Source organism: Polistes canadensis, unplaced genomic scaffold (genome assembly GCF_001313835.1).
Source record: "Polistes canadensis isolate GaletaPanama2010 unplaced genomic scaffold, ASM131383v1 scaffold_188, whole genome shotgun sequence".
Classification (NCBI taxonomy): domain Eukaryota; kingdom Metazoa; phylum Arthropoda; class Insecta; order Hymenoptera; family Vespidae; genus Polistes; species Polistes canadensis.
Genome location: NW_014569735.1, coordinates 171,291 through 192,738, shown reverse-complemented (window position 1 = coordinate 192,738; position 21,448 = coordinate 171,291). Strand labels below are relative to the sequence as shown.

The 21,448-nt window shown below is 32.6% G+C and overlaps 1 protein-coding gene across 4 annotated transcripts in view; it reads right to left on the bottom strand.

Annotated features, from left to right (window-relative positions):
- The window catches only part of LOC106789520 (rap1 GTPase-activating protein 1), a 104,565-nt gene that overhangs the window by 49,509 nt on the left and 33,608 nt on the right, over positions 1-21,448 (bottom strand). Inside the window, exon 1 of one of the 4 annotated variants that reach the window (XM_014753802.1) lies at positions 16,228-17,475. The exons of the other annotated variants lie outside the window; for them this stretch is intronic. Coding sequence (XP_014609288.1) covers positions 16,228-16,346 — 119 coding nt within the window. The 5' untranslated portion in view covers positions 16,347-17,475. Of the gene's footprint in view, positions 1-16,227; positions 17,476-21,448 lie in introns of those variants that run through there. 4 annotated transcript variants of the gene reach the window in all.

Genomic DNA, 21,448 nt, shown 5'->3' with positions numbered 1-21,448 from the left:
ATATATAATATAATATAAATCAATATATAATAAATATAATCAATTGTATTAATTTTATGTATTTTCGTATAATATAATTATTTATTCAAATCCTTCGAAAAATAATATTGATTATAATCAAAATCACAAATATCAAATCAAATAGTAATAAAATAGAATGAATTGGAAAGATTCTTAACTAAAAAAAAAGACGACGGTTAATCGATAATAAAATACAAATTATTGACACGTTAATCGTATCTCACCGAGTCCTTCCTAATTGACTTTAATCAGTATGTGAAGTCAACAACCCGATATCTTCCTTCTTCTCTACAATTTGAAGATACTCTCGAAATAACATTTGACGTTCCCCTCGAACCACTCGAGATAGATCCACCATCCCAAAGGTAGACAACAGACGGATAAACAGACACAGAGATGGACGTAGCCAAAAAAAAAAAAAAAACAAACCAGGAAAAAAACGAGACCATATTTCTTAGCTCATTAACATGATTATGCACGTTTAAGCATTGTGCATTGGTCATAACGTAGGGGGGGAGTTAAACATGCTGGTGCGTTGACATTTGCATTCCTACAAAGAGAGCATTCACGCCTATATTTTTATTTCTTTTTCGTTCTCTCTCTCACTCTCTCTCTATTTTAAATTGAACAACCACCCAACCGTTTCGAGTACTCAACTAGCAGCAGCATCCTGTCCATCGTCGTTTCTTCGGTCCTCCCCCCTCCCCACTCCCCTCTCTCCCGACCCCACTACCTCTTCTTCATACTCTACGTAAAATTTGATCGTGCAGTACACACTCGATTTATCCATTGTTTGTCCATGCCAAACGGGGGTTCCCCCTCATTGTACCCGAGTATCTGGAAAAATGTGGGAGGGTTGAAACGATCGTGACTGGGATACGATATTAACGTTGGCACCCTCTTATTCTGTCCACTCGTGATAGACATTTTTAACCCCATGCTAGACTGGCCAACACTCCTTTAACAACTATAGTATTCTCTTTAAGGATCGTTCAAATACTCGGTTGATTTTTTAAATCTATCTCTATGTGTATGTATTTTGTAAGAGCTTGAAATAAATTTAACGGATAATAAATGTATGATAGATTTCTTTTTTTTTTTTTTCTTATACGAACTCATTGTATATATATATATTTGTATTAAAAAATAATTATATTCATCGGTATATTATATTTTTATAATATTTATAATTTATGTAATTTTAATCACATTGTCATTACATCCAAAAAAATTAGAATATACAAATAATATAATTAATTTTAATTCGCATTTGTTAAAAAAAAAAGAAAAAAATCGTATCATCACCTATAAAGGAATTTTAAAGTAAAACAGATGACGAGGGGATAATAAAGTTAAACTGTGCGTGTAAGCAGCACGAGTATGAGAAATCGCACGCGTGTATCTACGATTTAGATTGGAGATAAGAGTGTGTAACATACACGATATATCAAGAATAAAAAGAATAGTATCTCCGTATGAGTGGGTGTGTATATATATGAGAGTGTGTGTATCTAACACGCGACGACAGTGCATCATCTCGAGCAACAACATTTTTATCGCTTTTTACAAACGATAAACACGTTTTAACGGTCCCGTCCATATGTCGAGCGAATGATTCAACAACGTTCTGAAGAAAGTGTCATCTATCTATCCTGCCTATAATACTCGGTGGTGCTTAGAAGCTGTTAGATATGCTAATTTCTCATGCTAATTTCATTTTCTATGCGTGTGCGTGCCTTTAACCGATCTTCTCTGAATACACACAAGAATTTAACTTTTTCTCTCTTAACAGATCTGAAGTATCTATTATCTCGCATATGTTTCTTTTTTTAACAAGATGATCCTCTATCATTTTTATTTTTATCATAATTTTTATTTTTAATTTAAAAAAGAAAAAAAAACGAAATGTCCTCGAATAAATTTCAACGAGAGAGAGAGAGAGATGCGTTAAATTAGAACAAACTTTTTTGTTTTTATCCTTCTGGTGTTTAGATAAATCTTCGTAACGAAAAGTGTTGTCGCGTATTAAAACGTTATATACAGCACCTCTAGGTTGAAACATTTTTTAATGAATCCAATTAAATTCTTCTTTGAAAAAGCTTAAAGAAATAGAGAAGTATGAAGGAAGGAAAGAGAAAAAAAAAGAGAGAGAGAGAGAGAGAGAGATAACAATCGTGGAGGAAGATGAAAAAATGATGAAGAGAACCCCCGAGAGATGATAACGAAAAGAGATGCGATTTCGACGGTACGAAACGTTTTTGTCGTTGCTTACACAGCGTTGATAATTCAGAATCGTCAAGTGTCTCTCCTTTCTATCTCTTTTCTTTTTTTTAAAGAAGGAAGAGTAATAATATAGTAGCAGTAATAGTAATAACAGTAGTAGTGGTAACAGTACGAATGACTCACAAAGAATTCACCGCATTTGCACACATACCCCATTTTTTTTTTCCCTTCTCGTTTAAAATTTTAACGAGATAGAAAGACGATCGTGAATCTTTTTTTACAACAACACCCACCTAGAATCGTTTAAAACTAAAAAAAAAAGAAAAACAGGGAAAGATGATATTTTTTGGACAATCATTTTGACAACAAACGATTGTACAAAAAACAATACTCGACAATGACGATGATGATGATGAAAATAATAATGATTATTTGAATATAATAAGATTGAACAATGGTTTTCTATCCTCGTTGAAATCACATTGCGGTTGTGTACAATGTGAAAGAAGAACGACAAAAACTTCGTAAAAATTTAATAGAAGGAACGTTTTTTTTTTATTCTCGTCTGACAAACAGGGAGCAACAACGGTATACGTCTTTCTCACTTGCATTCTGGACAAGATAAAAAAAGGTACATGCACAACAAAATGCATATACCGAAGTACGTATATAATATAATATAAAAGAAAATGCACAGAGAGAAAGAGAGAGAGATAGCTGTTTGTAGTACTGAGGGGTGGTTATGTTGGTTCTCACTGCGGGGAGTGCATTTCTCTTTCTATTTCTTTCTCATTCTGTCTCTCTTTCTCTCTCTCTCTCTCTGTTTCCCCACTTTTTGAAGGGGCGAATACGCGTGAGTCACAAAGTACCCACTGTCCCGCATTCTCTAATTTTCCATCTCTCTTTCTCTTACTCGTCATCCCTACATGATCGAAAAGGACGCATTGTGGAACGTAATGACAGGGGATAGGGCTCGTGCACGCGGTCTACTCCGTCCTATTATTATCGCGATTCCGCGTGCGACGGAATTGCGGTTACGGTGTACGACTCCATTCAGAAAGATTACGTGCTCGATAACGTCTGTTTGGTACAAACATTGACTCCCCGGGTCCGGTATAATCGGATTGATTTAATAAAGCGAATCTGCGATGCCTAACATATATAGGTATATGTATATATATATATGTACCTATTATTATTATTATATATATATAATTTTTTTGTCTGTCTCTCGAATAATTGCTCAGACACTTTAGTGTCCTTTCGTTTCATATTTTTATTTACAGATACGATGGATAGAATTTTGATCATTCGAAGAGTATTCGTGAAATTCCGAAATTACAGATTAACATGATCAGTAACGAGTAAATCGAATTGGAAACGCGTTAAATCTGGGGATTAATGAAGATGATTGGCCTATTTCACGCACGTTAATTCATTCACCGAATATCGACGTTTGAAGTGTCTTTAATTGGTTCGTTGAATATCTAACTATTTTACGTATTATTGAATAATCATTACATTTGTAAATGATTTTATTTGATTTTGTTTTATATTTTACTAAATTTCAATCACGAAAGATTTATCCAAGTAAGTTTTCGAGTAGAAGAATAAGATGATCGCGTTCAACAGTCTAACTTTTATTGTTAGTACCACTTAAATACTTGAACGGCCACTTAAATTGTTAGTGCAATCTGGCTTTACAGTAGCGAATTAGAATGGACGACGTTTTATCTCAATGTATCTGTGACTAACATAATTTCTATATTTTTATTTGTATTTTATTTGATTTTCTTTTGTTTTCTTTGAATTCTTTTACTTCTATTCTTTTTCTTACATTACAATTTTATAAAAAGATTCGAGAGGTCAAACGGATTTCGAAAGAGGTTCGTAAATCGATATGTGTGTCGACTTAGGTCGTACGTGAGGTCATATATACATATAACGGAGCAACGGTAACGTTGCACAAATTCTTTAATGCGATAGTAATCTATTGATCGCGATTACAACTTCATAGAGACCTGATGTCTGTTTATTCAGATTGACGTATCTCTCATGAATAGGATCATCTCTCAATGAATTCTTATTCTATTATATAATTGTGATTTATTTCAAAATCAAAATTATATACAACAACGTATTTTTATTATTATTTTTCCTTTCCCCCTCCCCCCATTAAAAATAATCTAATTAAATTATGAGCCGTCTGCAGTTAAAAGCAAAAAAAATAAAAAAAAAAGAATAAAAGTTATAATATACTGAATTAGAAGTTTCTACATTTATTTCTTTTTTCTTTTTTTACTCATTAAAATATGATGCAACTAAATCACGAGCCACCTACAGTTAGAAAAAAAATAAAAAACATGAATACATAATGCAATACCGAAATAGACATTTGAAAATATATTTTTTTGTACTCATTAAAAAAATGTCCGTATAATTGGAATCACCTCCTACGTTTCAAAAATAATAAAGAAAACAATAAAAAATAGAGGGAAACAAAATGAAAAGGGTGGGATGTAAATAATACCGAATTAGATGTTACTAAATTCCAAGAGACATTTCTCGACAACATCATACAACAAACTAGCTAGCTAGCTTAGATATCTAACCGAATTTCTTCTCCCACACGCGAGAAAACCGCCGCCCGGTTGCTGGGGCTAAATCATCGAGTTTATTGCGTTCTCTCGAGCGAAGAACGAGAAGTACATTTATACGTACGTACATTTATACATACTTACATACATATATACATTCATACAAACATATATATATATATACTATAGAAACGTAGAGGGCATTTCAAGAGATATCCATTCGCGCCATGCACATTCCGATCGGGATCGTTCTAAGGAGACCCCTCTCTCTCTCTCTCTCTCTCTCACTCATACTTGCACTCTTTTCTCTCTGTGCCGATTCGTGGACGAGTTTACAACCTCTCTTTCTTTCTCTTTCTGTTTCTTCTTATGAGATAACGTCGCCACGGCCACTTAATTGCTCGTTTCCTGTCCAGAGTCTCAGCCAGTTTGCTTGCATTACACCCACCCTCCCATTTTCTCTCTCTCTCTCTCTCTCTCTTATTGCATCTGCATCTTTGACCCTTCTTCTTCTTCTCTCTTTCTCTCATTCTCTTTTTATTGCTAATTCATACTTTTTCTTTCTCTCTTTTTCTTTCTTTTACTTTTCCATCTGGACGTGTCTGGAGCTTATTGGCGAGAGGAAAGGCAGCAGACGCATTCCTCGTCTTTTCGAGCACGTGTCACGTGCTCGCGTCACTATACACCACCACCACCACTACCACCATGCTTCCTTTTCGATAAGATCAAACCTTCGACGGCCGCCAAGACGATTAGGCTAGCTAGCTAGCTAGCTTTACCGTTGTTCCTTCTCTTTCTTTCATTCATGCATATATAAATATATATATATGTGTATGCAGGAGGACCCTACGCAAAGCTTTCTACGTTCGTAAAACGTACTCTTTATATTCTCTCCCCCCACCCCTTTTTTTCTTTTAAACATCGTATTTAAATGTTAACGTCGAACACAGGAAAGGTCAATTCATTTTTTTTTTTTCTTTTCTTTTCGAAATGCGATATCGTTCGTTCGCAATACGATGACGCGCGTATGGTTAAATTAAAAAATAAATATAAAAAAGCTTTAAAGATATTTCATAGAGTTTTTCTTTTTCTTCTTTAGTTTCGAATTATAAATACTTACACATATACTGATGTGGAATAAATAAATTGATAAATTAACTTTAAATGTGTTATATAATATTTTTCGACAATATAACACACACTTATACAAAGTTGAATTATATTTAATAGAGGGGAGGAGGATCCGAGGTTTGATTTTAAATCTAATAAACGATGATGCATTGAAAAGTTTTAAATTTTACACGATAAAGTTAGATCATAAAGCTCGAAACATTTTCAACCCTCCCCCCCCCTCTCACTTTTGTATGTTAAGCCCCACAACTTTTGAAAGCCCTTTTTTTTGTCGACTCAAAACTTTTCAATTCAGTCGTGTATATTTTTTCTATAATTTCTTTTTTTTTTTTTCAATTAAATCGTAAAAAATGTATTTTTTTTTTTCATTTAAAACGAATTAGATATTTAATAATACATGTGAAAGTTTTTCATTTGTTTTCTTTGAAACAAATAAGTATTGGATCTCACTGTTTGCACAGTGTGTACGTACGGTCCTGATGGACTTCTAGAATTATAAAGAATGGAAAAAAAAATCGATGTCCCGTCAACTTGACCCTTTTGTAAGTTCAATTCTCAAGGAGAATATATATTTATATATTATACATACATATTATCGGATAAACTTGAAATAAAATCACGCGCTCGATGTTTCCCTCCTCCCATTTGAAAGGCAGATTATATCGAGAGTGCTGCTTTAGAATACATTCGACGTTTTTCATACGATAATACCTCTGTGTGTGATGCTACACACATTATTATACAAAAATACAATTACATATAGAAACACACGCACAAACATAACTTATAACGTGGATTTCGTTTCTCCATTTGGCATTTTTCCAATATATACACCCCGTTCGTTCAATTTTCTATACGCGTATTATAAATTCGTAAAATGTAGATTATATTTTTGGAATCTATTATATCTTTTTTTTTTTTTTTTTCTTTAATTTTTTTTTCACGAAACTATCAATCACGCGTATAAATACATACGTAGATTAAAAAAAAAAAAAAAAAGAAAAGGAATAAGTTTCTTTTTTTTATATTGGAAACATCATTGAATTATTAGATTATTAATTTTTTTTTCCTTTATACATTTACACACTAACGATATCCCATGAAAATGATTTTTTTTAGAAGTAAAGTTCCATCATAAAAAGCATGTGAAAATTATAATTTTTTTATGATAATTTGTCAAAGGAAATTTCACATGAAAAAAATATAACGTTTCTGTATTAGAAAATATAATTCGTTCGTTTTTCTGTGTTAATACTTCGTCGTTGTGATTCCGAAACGGTAACATATGGTTGTCAACACCATTGCTAATCTTTATCGAACCTCATCGATCAGTCTTGCAGAGTTTGTATTAAAACCACCTTTGTATACTTTTCGACAATCGAAAATCGAGGGAAAGTTATACAATAGGGTATGCAAGTTAACGGGGATGAAAGAAAAAAAGAAAAAAGGAAAAAAGAAGGAAAGGTCGATGGTGACATCACGCGTGCTTAGAACACCGTAAAGGTCTGTCTGAAAAAATCTAATTAAAATTTTAATTAGAACCGATTGAAATTCTAATTTTCTTATAATAGAAATGTTAATATAAATTAAATATACAAAGTTTTCTCTCTCTCTCTTTCTATATATATATATAACCTTAATTATAATTTATTTTAAATTAAATACCCGTAATGAAAAGCAATTTTGTAAATAAATTAATAAACAGGTAAAGAAAATGTTTTGTAAATATTATAAATAACTATTCTTCGATTAATTTTATCGGTAAAATATATAAATACAGAATTTATATAATATAATATTGTTTAAATCATGGTAATCATTTGTGAACAAATTGTATGCTATTTGAAAATAAATTTGTTAAGGGGGAAAAAGCAACAATTTATTTGTTTAATTATACCTTCAAATAATTCGAAGTATTTACGTGAATAAATTTATGAATAAAATGTTTCAAATAATATATACGTTAATCGAACTCGCTTCATTTTCAACAGACAATAACTACCAATCGAGCGTTTACAAGCGTTTAAAAGGTTACACAAATATTTACTCGTTCGCGTTCTGTATTGTATTTCGTAATATCTATCGGTGTTATGTGTAGTAGTATATAAACGATGCCCTTATTTGTCCGTTCGTTTGGCCTTTCCTGGATTAAAGTTTTTTTTTTTAGTTTCATATGTGTATCCTACGTGTTGAAGTATTTGTATAACGCAACATATTATATGTATCTATCTATATACATGTTTTTATCAATAGATTATTTATCAAATGGACACGTGTGAAAGCATTTAATATAATATATGTGTGTGTGTATTGTTATACATTTCATAATATTTTCCCACACATGCGTATAATATTTTCAGAAATGTATTCGATTAAATCCACAGCTTTGTACCTATTAACTCGAAACGATTATTAATGATTTTTCTTTTTAATCTATAATATTTATTAACAATCTTTTATCGCAATTTTAATGCAGAGATAATGCAGAGATAATGAAAATATATCCTCTTATACTAATTAGAACAAAATTCAAACCCATTTTAATGAAAGAGAATTATCAGTATGGTTATTATATCATTCATATATTACAAAGCAATAAGAAAAAACCTTACACAAATTAAAAATACATTTTCTATGAACTGAAAACAACATAATAATAATACATCACTCATATTATAAAATTATACGAGAATAACGAAAAGAAACTTGCGAGAAATACAAAATAAAAATAAAAAAAATTGTCTAAATTATTAATACGACAAAATAAATATACATATATCTATCTACAGTTTTAAGATTACGTAAGTCGAAAAATGAAAGAAGAACGTGTTTCTATACTTGGTTGAAAAGTTTTCAACCTATTCATGTATAATCAGAAGGGCAAAATAAATCAAATTATAAACACGGGGAACAAATTTATGCCTATCCGAGATTAAAAGGACATGCATCGAAAGAACATACAACAAAAAAGTGAAGGTGGGTGGGAGGTTAGGTAGATGAGTAAAGCGTGAAGAAAGATCTCGCAAGTAATCCTTCCCTTCGTGTCGAGTGTGTCCCTTCTGCAACGTTAAGTCCCTAGTAATCCGCCCTCGTGATTTTGATGTCGAGTCGAGGGGTCCTAGGGCAATTTAGTAAGACCGGTGAAAGAAGAAGCGATATACTGAACACGTTGTCGTCCCCCTCACCCTCGGTCGAGGATGATTTAGCGATGGGCTAAACTGTGGCTGACTTGCTTGCTTGCTTTTATGGGGGAGGGGGCCACGCGTGATTTCGTGCCACGTGGGCGGACACACGTACACTTAAACGAAATTAATATATCGTCTAGATTGTAACACGTAGAAACGAACGAGGCACGTGCTTTGCATTTCCTTTGCTATTATTATTATTTATTTAGTATTTCTCTCGTCCAAAAATTACAATTTTTAATGATGAAATTTAACAGGGAACTTGGACATGAAAGAAGTAGAACTAAGTTTGATTTAGTTGGACGTTTCGTCCCTTTATTGGGACTTCTTCAGCAACTTAATCTTTACAGTTCAGCGTCTTTTTTCATTGAGTAGACATACATTTTTCCTTTTATTAATATTCAAAACACAAAACATCTAAACTTCGTTAAATTGATCGTTATTATTTAAGTTCCTCAACAAAACTGTTGCTGAACTGTAAAGATTATGTTGCTGAAGAAGTCCCAATAAAGGGACTAAACGTCCAACTAAATCAAACTTAGTTCTACTTCTTTCATGTCCAAGTTCCCTGTTAAATTTCATCATTATTATTATTATTATTATTATTATTATTATTATTATTTTTTCTCGTTCTCTTTTCTCTTATTCTTTTTTCTCTCTTCTTTTTCGCTTCCGGTAGAGAAAAGTGACAAATTTATCTTGCCAAATTTAATACGGCAAAATTATATAATTCACATTTTCTCCATTCTATATTATTCACTTTGAAATTTCTTTATTCATATTAATTTGAGTGTGTATATTTTTTTGAGTCACTTGTTTTTCACGAATTAATTAATTAATTAACTTCATTTATACGAACAGCATGACAAATTTTTATTAGATTATATTTTATTTCGTATATCATTTATTATTTAACTATCATATAAATTATAGTCATTTAAGGGGTGGTAAGTATTTAAATTACATACCGAATAAATATATTAATCGTATTGTGGTTTATATATAAATATTATAATTATTGTAATTAGAGAAAATATGAAAATATTAATTAAATAACATCACAAAAAAAATATTAAGAAAAGATTAATCATTTTCTCGAAGTTTCATATCATACTTTTCTTAGCATTATTAACTTAAGTTCATCTATCGTGAAGTTTCTCGTTAATTGTAAGTATAAGCGATAATATCGACCGTGAGGATTTATGACTGGAGATACAAGGACGTTGGAGTTGAAAGTAAAAAACAAAAAAAGAAACCCCCATCATTTTTCTTCGACTTTGATGAAACCGACTGCGATATGGCGTAACGAGAAAGTGACTTATGTTAGACCGCAAAATATCTTTCTCTCTCTCTCTCTCTCTCTCTTTCTTTCTTATTTTCTACTAGCTCTAACTCTTTTTACAATACAAGTTTCACTACAAAAGCGCGTATGCAAGTTGTATTATACGCATACGCATATGATGTATATACACGTATTAAAATACATACATACATACATATATGATATATTAAATCGTCGAATTAATTCCAGCAGATTCATTGGTGCGTTATTCGTTATCGAATTTAACGATAAAAGATAGCGGCTTTCGAGCGTATTTGCCTACTCTGCGACTCGTCAAAACCCATAAGACGCTCGAGTAAGTTTGGTATATGGTATATATACCTATATACATACTTACATATACGTCTAGTGTATGGTATTTACTATACTGGGTGACTCTCTTTAATCGGTCACAATTTTAGAATGTTATATTACATATATATGGTTAATATTCGATCAAAAGTTATTAACATTTGTTTTTTTTTTTTTTTTTGATAGAACTTTTGAGAAAATTAGCCATTATTTCGTATAAAGCATGAATATAGTGTAGTATGTGAAATTATTAATAAAAAAACAAACAAAGCTTTGTTTTGTTGAAATTTGATTTTTCTGATTTAAAAATTTTGATTCGACGTGTAATAAATTTGATTAGACTAGCATAGATGTTAGTTACTTTTGACTGAACATAGACGATATATAAGACGTAAAAGAAGAATGAATTCGTATTTGGTATCATACCGCTGATAGAATTTCCAGACCTTTCGTATTAGTCGTCTCTCGTTGATCTTTTCTTGGAATTCCACGCGGCGCTGAATCGTTACTGCTATTACACAATGGACCATTCTGTTCGATTATTCCTCGTTTCCGCGAAAGAAAATAGAGAGAGAGAGAGAGAGAGAGAGAGGGGGGGGGTAGGAAGGGAGAGGGGAAAAAGATATCGATAAGGTCGTGTAACTTGATACAAACGTCACGAAATTAAGAGAAGTTAGACGTTCGAAAGAGTTGCTTTCAATTAAGCGTTCAAACTCGATAGAAATGAAATAAATATTACAGAGAGAAAAAAAAGTGTGTGTGTATGTGTGTGTGTGTGTATATATGCGTGCGTGAAAGGGACAGGAAAAAATGTATTCTGTAAAATTGCACGATATTATTTGAAGCTCATTGGGAATGATTTTTTTTGGGGTTTTTTTTTGAAGAAAAAAAAAACGAGATTGAATGAGATTGATAAAAATAAAAGGAGAAAATAAGGAAAACGAGGACGCGTCCGTGACAGAAACGTTAAGATGATAACATTCACTGCGTGATAGGGTGTTAGTGAACGTCGTTTAAGAAGATACACGATTATGAGTACTTGGGAAAACTAGGATACAATTTTTTGGCCACGCGGCATAAAAGTGTGAGGCTTATGAGATGATATTACTTAAAGGTTGCGTCAAACAAACATTTTCTTTTTACGCTAATTTTTCCGAACATTAATAAAGTGGTATAATTGTTTAAAAACAATTAAAAAAAAAAAATGAATGAAGTATCTAATCGATGAAAATCTAGTCTCCATCAGTTAGAAACAAAGTTATATCATTTTAAATTATGTTATGTTTAGTTTATGTCATTTTTCAATATTTTAAAATAATTTTTATATGTTAAGAAATTCATTATAATGTACATTGTATTTAAATGATAATAAAAACGATGTTTATATTTGCAATTTGCGTAGAAAAAAAAAATATTATTTTTTTATGGTAGGTTTTTTCTTTCGAGTAAAAAAGTGATGTTAACCCTTAAAGCAGCTTGTGAAATAAATTTCAACATAATATATTATATACGTTGTTCCGAGTTTTATTGCTCGGACTACTTAACTTTGTGACTATTTCTTATCGTCAGAGACCATGCGAGCGAAAAATAAAAAGAAAATGAGTGAATGTGTAAACTAACCCATGTCTCAACGCGAATAAATAAATATATTTTCTCACGAATCGCTTTGCTAGTGTTATATCATTTACGAATTATTCTAGTCCTTGTGAAAGATTACCTATCTATTATTCGCCGCGTAACATGTTCGTTTTTTTATCATACGGAAATACTTTTCAACGGACGACAAAAAGTGATATGATGATTACTTGTACGCGCAATAATTAGAAAAAATTCAGCGACCGTTTACAAAATGTTGATTATTTTTTCTACCTTTGGTCAGTATATAATAATAAAAGTAATAATAATAATAGCAATTATAGAGAACATATTTTTATTTGCACTATTTTTTTTCTTTTTTTTTCTATTTTTCATCAATAATTAAAAAATAATAATAATAATTTAGAAAAATTCAGCGATCGCGTACAAAATGTCGAATTGATTAGTTTTCTATCTTTGGTTAATTAATGAGAAAAAAAGATGGTAATAATAATTAAGGAAAAAATTTATTAAAAAATATATTCAAACCAAACGCAAGAAGAGAACTTAGAAGAAATTCTAAACCATTCGATAAACGAGGCCAGAAACTTGTAGGAAGAAGAGTATTTTATACGTTTCATATTTCTTCTCTACTACAATATGGATAATTAATTTATAAACAGCTGTTAGAGGAATGAGATAAAAATAAAAAAAAAGAACTATTGACACACTAGCGTATTTTTTTCCCCATATTATTATTATTATTATTATTTTATTTCAATATTACTTTTTATCTATATATAAATATATCTCCATTTGTTATCTATTACAAAAACGTTCAATTCGGAATAGAATTTTTTCTATTAGAAAAAAAAAAAACAAAAATACACACACACACAAAACACAGATGATAAGAAGAATCGAGAAGGAATAATTTAAACTACTACTCAAAACAAATATCCAAAAAAAAAAGCTTACTGCAAGTTATATTACGAGAGAGATCTCGTTTAAAAGGAAATCCGTCGTAGGAGATGAGATGACTGTTGACTTTTTTTCCCTTCCTCTATATCATATCTTTTTTAAACGGTCGATCGAAAATCCAGTGGATATGGCAGGCAGGCAGCTTCCGTTTCGATACAGAGCTTTGATTCATCCTCGTAACGCGCGTAAAGACAGACGCGAGAGACCAAAGAGAAAATGAACAGGAGGAGGAGGAGGAGGAGGAGGAAGGGAGGGAGAGGGGTTGGGGGAGGAAGGAAACGAAGAGAGTAGAGACGGAACCATGCCATGGCAGCTGCGACTTTTACTCTGCGTGAACGTACCCACACAAATATGGACAGATTCTCTATACGAAAAAGAGTGTGCGTCTGTGTGTGTGTGAGAGAGAGAGGGAAAAGTCAAAGATATCGCGCAAACATACGGCCACTTGTTCTCGGATTACACGGTAATACATATAAACGCATATATATATATATATATATATATTTGTGTATGTGTGTTAAGTTATTATTTATTTATTTTTCTTTTTTTGTTTTTTTTTTTTTTGATCTTTTTTTCTATTTGAATATTTTTATTTACAAAAAGAGAATATTCGCGCGAGAGTGTAGGTAGTAGTGTTAAATATACAAGAGACGAAAGGTGAACGCGAACTCGCGCGAGCAAAGATACCGCCGTAGTTTGGTACTTTGAATGGAAGAGATACGCAAGGTGTAAATTATCTTCAATTTTCTTGCGGCACGTATTTAACGAAATTGCCGGAATAACTTGGCTGCCGTAGCATCTTCGTCGTTCTTCTCTTTCTCTCTCTGTCTCTCTCTCTCTCTCTCTCTATCTATCTTGGTTTCTCTTACTTACACACATACACACATACACACAGACACAGACAAATTCTCGGTAAAGGGAAAACGGTGTTTCCTTCGAGCATGCAAATTCCACCGCTAAAATCGGCTAAATCGTCGGATAAATCAGAAAGCAAGTGCGTCTCTCCTTCCTTCTTAAGTTCCCCGTTCCCTTCTATTCTATTCTATTATACACTTTGGTTAAAATTTTTTATACTTTTTATGTGCCTAAGATGGTACTATGTGCGTATGTGGAGCTTAACGAAAAAGTAAATAAAATTAAGATGGAAGAAATAAAAGAAGAAGAAATAGAAAACTTTTTGATAGAGAGACACACACACACACACACACACGCGCGCGTAAAACTTCAAATTGATGCAACTGTTTTGAAGTGGACGAAAAGAAGAGGAGAAGTGATCGTTGAAAATCCAGTTCAAGCTGGACCAAGACCGCTTACCCATATTCATAACTGTGTAAATATGCCTACTAACAAACAACGTAACGCACGTATAGAGATGAATATTTATGATTAAGGTATAGAAAGAAAAGAGTGGCGTTGGGGCAGGAGGGGGAGGGGGGGGGGGTTTGTCGGCATTCGGATTACTATAATTCCATTCGTTGCACAGCGAAACATCTTTCGCGTTTGTATACATAATGGCTTACGATATATATACGAACAAATTACGTTACGAGTTCCTAAGAACGTACGCCACTGGGGAATAATATCGACAAATTTGATTCGCCAAACAAAAATGGGGAAAAGGAAAGGATTTTAAATCTCCACTCCACCCTCTCCACCCCCAGCCCCCCATTTTAAGTAACCGCTTATTATAATCGTTCGGAAATGTTGATACTTTCATAACGTAACACGTATTTCGTCGATTTTGTTGTTGTTCTTCTGTTTTAAAGCACATTCGTGAAAATTTTGAATATTTTTCTCTCGTATAAGTAGACCGTGTTGTACGATGATGATGCAAGGAATTTACGTATCTGTTTTTTTTGTTTATTTTTTTTTATTTTTTTCCTTTTTTTTTTTATTTTTTTTTTTTTCTAAACAAAGGCACGCGAAACAATCGACCTAAACCCCGTAATCATAATTTACGAACGAAATATTTACGGACTGTCTGTCATTTGCTAAATTACCGCAAGATTACGTCTAGTTACCGAAGAGACTTACTCGGTGGCTCTCGTACAAGCCCCATGAAGAAGAAGAAAGCATCGAGACACGACGATGCTAGTCGATCTTTCTCTTCTAAGCTGGCTAAACACGAAGAAGACACATGTATCTTATATATATATATAGTAAGCGCCACCGCCAACAAGCTAGGAACATGAACGAGGACGAACGCGCAGCAAGCACTCTAACTCGTGGCGTCCGAATCGGTCGGACCGAGCTAAATTATAGGTCGTTTCATAGGGGGATGGGAGTGTGTGGGGGAGAGGAGAGGGGTAGGGGAGAGGTAGCTTGGAAAATCTCGAAAACGATCGGCGATCGTTAAAGCTAGCAATTCCGATGAAGATCCTCTAGTGATCTTGGTCGAGAAGGTTACTGATCATCTTTCCGTTCATTTTTAACGATCTAATCTCGTCTGATGGAAATCATGATTTTCAACAATAATGTGATTACCCCCACCCCACCCCCGCCTTATCTATTAAGTTAAATAAAAATAAAAAGAAAAAAAAAAGAACTGGTGTGTGTACGTAAGAAGTTATACTTCTTTAGCGTATCAAAACGAACATAACCTCAATAATCTTAAAAATAACTGCAATTATCTCGCGTATCAATATAATACTTTACATTTATCGAAAAAACGATAATATGATAAAATAAAATGAAGATATTAAAATACCATTGATAATGGTTTTAATTAATATGTACAATCTAATTAATTTATATTTACGAATTACTTTCATGACGCGTAAATTTGAAATCTCGTTTTTCCCGCGCATCGTAAATATCGACAACTTCGTGGTGTCGATATTTTTCGGTCGCGAAAAAGGAAAAAAGAAAATGTATTTATTACCGTTTCTTGGAGAGCAGCGTATAGGACTCCTTCGATGCAGTGCACAGTCTCATCCGCATTTTGCGGCCGAGTCTATCGGCACCACGCTTCTTTGCTATTCCGCCTTCCAAAACTGGCATCCAGGCAATCTGGTATCCACTATGACCAACGATCGAGAGGATCTCAAGGGCACGATCATTTGCACGATCGAACAACTTTTTCTCTTTTTCTCTTTATCTTTATCTTTATCTTTATCTTTTACACTATTTGCACCCAGGGTAAGAAGAAGGATTATGTTGTACGTACGTGGTATACGCGTATTATACACGCACACGCAGCAACACACGTATACACGCGCCCACGCCCACCACCAGGCCGTTTCTTTTCTTCTTCTTCTATCCCCCTTTAGGTTTATTTCTGCTTCTTCTATTCTTTATCTCACTCTCACGAAGAATTGTATATCGAAGTTGAACGGAACCGATTATTAATCACGATCGCCTTCTCTCGCCTACAATAATTACTGTTTACTTGAAAAAAAAATTGTTTCCAACTATTACTATGTAACAACGAACGAACGAAAAATAAAAGAAAGAGACGGTGGTTAAAAACGTAATTCACCAAGTATACTTCGACTCCACCTCCTCATCGCGTTTCTCCACCCACGATATTCACCTAGCGATCGTTTACTTCGTTGGGATCGTTCGAGTAGATAAGGACCTATCTTGATCAGCCAAGGTCTTGATAGCCTCCAGCCACGCAGAAATAAATATTTCCAAGATAGTCCTTCTTCTTGTCGTTATCCTTACTATTTTATTTCTTTTTTCTTTTCCTTTCTTTTTTTAACCTTCTTACTTACTTACGATGGCCACGTATATATCGGGGGTCTTCTATTTTCTCAGTAATCTAACGTATTCTTGTCTTCGACAGATAATTCGATCTATTCTCACTCGTAGGAGGAGGAAGGAGGAGGAGAATAATAATCTTCATACAATGTTTTTCAGGACACAAGTTTTTCTCTTATTGCAACCAACTCTGTAGAGACAATCTTTAAAACATGTTCAACGAAGACCCACACACGTTTCTTTTCCCCCTTTTTTTTTTTTCTTTCTCTTTCTTTCAATTCTTCACGAAGAAACAAACGTTCCAATAACGTGCGAGTAATACTCACGCGATTATTACTTCTTGATCAGACCACAACGCTGCTAATATACAAAAACAACATCTATTAACGATTCTTCACTTTTATCTCATCGCTAAAGATAGAGGGGGGGGGGGGGGGGAAACAAATCGCTATCGTTTTCTTTGAAATTTAAATAATATGGTGGTCACAAATATATAAAGGAAAAGAATATTATTTTACAGGATAAAAAGAGAAGACGACGACGATGTTACTTTGAAGTGTCCTATGAGACCCCTTTAAATAGAACAGAATAGGAAACAACCGTGCAGATCTTTCTCTCTCTCTCTCTCTCTCTCTCTCTCTCTCTCTCTCTCTCTCTCTCTCTCTCTCTATCGTACGATATTGTTCGAGAGTATGAGAGAACTGGTGAATATGTCGGTTGACGGGGAAGTGGGAGGAGGAGAAAGAGGTATACGTTTACGATAGGAGTATCCTCCTTCTCAAAACAATGAACGTTTATCGTTCTGGTAAACACAGTAAACGACGACAACGATGACGATGACGACGAAGCACGTGACTATACAACGACTTTCTCGATAATCTAAGCTCCTGTTATTTCTTCAACAAACGATATCGATCCTAGTCAATCTATCTAGGATTATAGACGAACGAGATATCTCGATGAACGAACGTGATACAATGAGAGACACGAACTAACCCCTCTCGTAAGGCCCCGCAAACGCGGACTGCCGCTGGCACTTCATCGATGCACGCCGGTGACGCCCGTTAAGCTGCTAACCCCTCTGGTGGGGGTAACTCCGAGTCGAGGAGTGGGGGACACGCACGGTCCCAGCAGTGAACGATTCCCTTCTCCCCTCCCCACCACAACCACCATCACCACTTTTCCTTCCCTTTATCAACGACGCGCTGAGATATCTCAATACATTGTGTCGTCGCCACTCTGAATAAGCCTGTTTTTAATGATCGGAGTTAGAGACATGTATAATCACACATGTTACATTTTTTCTTTTTTTTTTCATTTCTTTTTAGATAATATTTACTCGTATATATTTTGATTATCTTTTACGAGTTTTTGATGCATCAATCTCGTTACGTTTGATATCATTTTAATTATTATTGTCCTATATTATTTAAATGTTGCAGTGTAAATGTAATCGATTTTATATAGAAAATACTAAATATATTTTCTTTTTTTTTTTTGTTAATTTTACACGGGTTTCCTGGATTTGTTTTATTTTTTTTAAAAAAAGATAATAATCGAGCATATAATATTTTGAAGCTTTCAAATTTAAATCAATCTTTCTACATCGGAATGATTTTTTTTTCAACGAGATATTTTTAGAAACAGAAAAATAACTATTATATCGCATAATTGAAATAATTTCTAACTATCGAAATAATAATTAATTCGTTGTAAAAATAAGACAAAATATTTATATCATTACAATATTAATATTTGATTGGATTTTCTCAGTAAAGTAATTTACTAATATCATCGTTTTAAGATTGTTAATTAAAAAATATGAAATTACTTAAGTTTAGAAAGATCTTTTTTTTTTGTTGTCGTCGGCACTTTGTAACGCGACTATTTCGAAAGTTTTCTCTTAGCAAAACTCTACCTTTCTTCAGCCCTTTCTCCTACAGCCCCTTTTATCTCTGTCGTATTTTTTTTTTTTTCTTTTTTTTTATACAGCTTCGTTTTATCTTCACGCGAAAGATAGAACAAGTATGAAAAGAGATGCGCATATGAAAGGCGAGTCGAAGGCGAATATGTTGGCTGATGGTGGTGGTGTTGCTGTTGCTGCTGCTGTTCACCGGTAGAGCTTTTAAAAGCCGAGATAATTAACCCGTCGTAGGCGGGTTCGTAGTAGTCGAGAGATGCAAACGGAAATCGATTCAAACATCTCCGATCTTCACTCGACGTCAACCATAGACTACTATGATCTAACTTTACTATCGTCATTTAACCGGTTAGAGTTTAATAATATACGATATTAAATAGTCGACTAAGATTCTTTTGAAAGAAACATTAGAAATGTATTGAACTTTTGATTATACAATTTTAAAAGACATTATTAATAAGATTACTAGTTAAATGCTTCAAGATATATTATACTCATGAATTATTATAGTAATACTTAAGTAATTATTATATTATTATAGTATAATTAATAATTATATATATTATTAATTATATATAAATAATAATATATTATATTATATATTATAGTAATAATTAAGTAATTATTATAGTATTAATAGTAATAATATAATAATAGTATACATCATAGTATATACATAGTAATAATAATACTCTTATGAACTATTATAATAATAATTCTTTAATAAAATGTCATTTTAAGGGCAATTTTTTATCTTAATGTTACAATACGTGGTTTATGTGATAGTTTCATTGGAAATCATAATAATTTAATTTCGTTTTCTTGTTAAATTATCTTTCAATTTTCTATATAAAGATTCAACTTATGTGTTTCTCGTTTACGAATAAAATATAATCGGGTTTTGAAATTTTTTCAATGAAATTGTCGACACACAATTACTCGAGACTAAATGTTATATTACAAGATATTGTGGAAACGCACAAGCGTGATAAATTAAATCCCATGATTTGGTTACTATCGGCTAACCGATCGATTACTTGCTATGACGTATTAATGATTCTGATTCTGATTCTGATTCTGACGTCGTTATTGGACATTTCTCGCTCGGGGATATATTCCTACTGACATACGCGCGCTTGAAATTCATTATAAATAAATTAATTAAGAATTTATTTTAATGATCGTGCGTCATAAATATTAATATTTGACAAGAAGATTAGTCATGAGAAACAATTATAAGATTCAAAATTGTAAAATATGTTAAAAATTATTATCATCAGAATTTATCGATTATCTGTTCAAATGATTGGTGTTTCACAATTCATGTTTAACAATTATTCAAATTATAATTCTAACAAATATTTAAATTACAATTACACACTGTTCTCACCTTTATTTATTATTATTTTTAAATTAGAATAATATTGAGTATTTTTTTGTTGTTCAATCTGCTTAGACGAACTAAGCCCCGATAATATCAGTGTTAAAAATATAATTATTAAATCCTCCATAATATTGTAAATATATTTTATTTTTTATTATTATTATTATTATCATCATCATCCGGAATGAAAAATACGGAACGATAGAGCTCGGTCAAATGGAATGACGCGTAACGAGGCGAGGGAGGAGGACTAGAAAGAAAGAAATGCATTGATTTGGAAAAAAATCGGGAAAATCGCGAAGCCAAGGAAACGAATAAAGTTCGTACGTGATTTACAGATCGTTTCATACTCGAAATTGACGAGTGTGACAATACGACGAGACCGATACGCTATATAAGTTTATAAGTTTATGTATATATATATATATATGTATGCAGTATTATACCTGGTGGTACTCGAAAGCATATGTGCACTGTTCGTAAACAATATTGACAACAATGCTGACTCTTCGGTCTGATTGTCATTGTTCCACAAACGTGTGCGTGTGTTTGTACGAAAGAACTTAGCTCTAGGGTGACGTGAAATCCACGTTTAAAGTCAAAGACCTTAGAACGTTTTGTGGTTTCCTGTGAACCTTTCGAAGTACGCAATGCGTACGCGATCCAATAAAGCAACAACAGCAAATATAATATTAAATAGCAACGAACCGTAAAAATTTACGAACCTTCGTAGTTTCTTTTTTCCTTTCTTTCTTTCTCTCTCCTTCTCTTTCTTTCTTTCTTTTATTTAACGTTTTTTCCTCCATTTAATTTTCTAAAGAGTCGACTCATAAGAACTCTGACATTAGGTTAACCGCTTAATGACACTCGACGACGATGAAAAGCTTGGACAATAAAAGATCCTTATTATCGTTGTTAATTATGCTTAAGAAGGTAAATGTGAATAATGACTAACATAAAAAAAGAAAAAACTTTCTAATCGTAAAAGTAAAAGAGAAAAGATAAATACAAATATATATATATACTATATTTTATATTATTATATATACTTTAAAATAAACGAGATAACCTATATGGTGTATATTTCTTATTAGT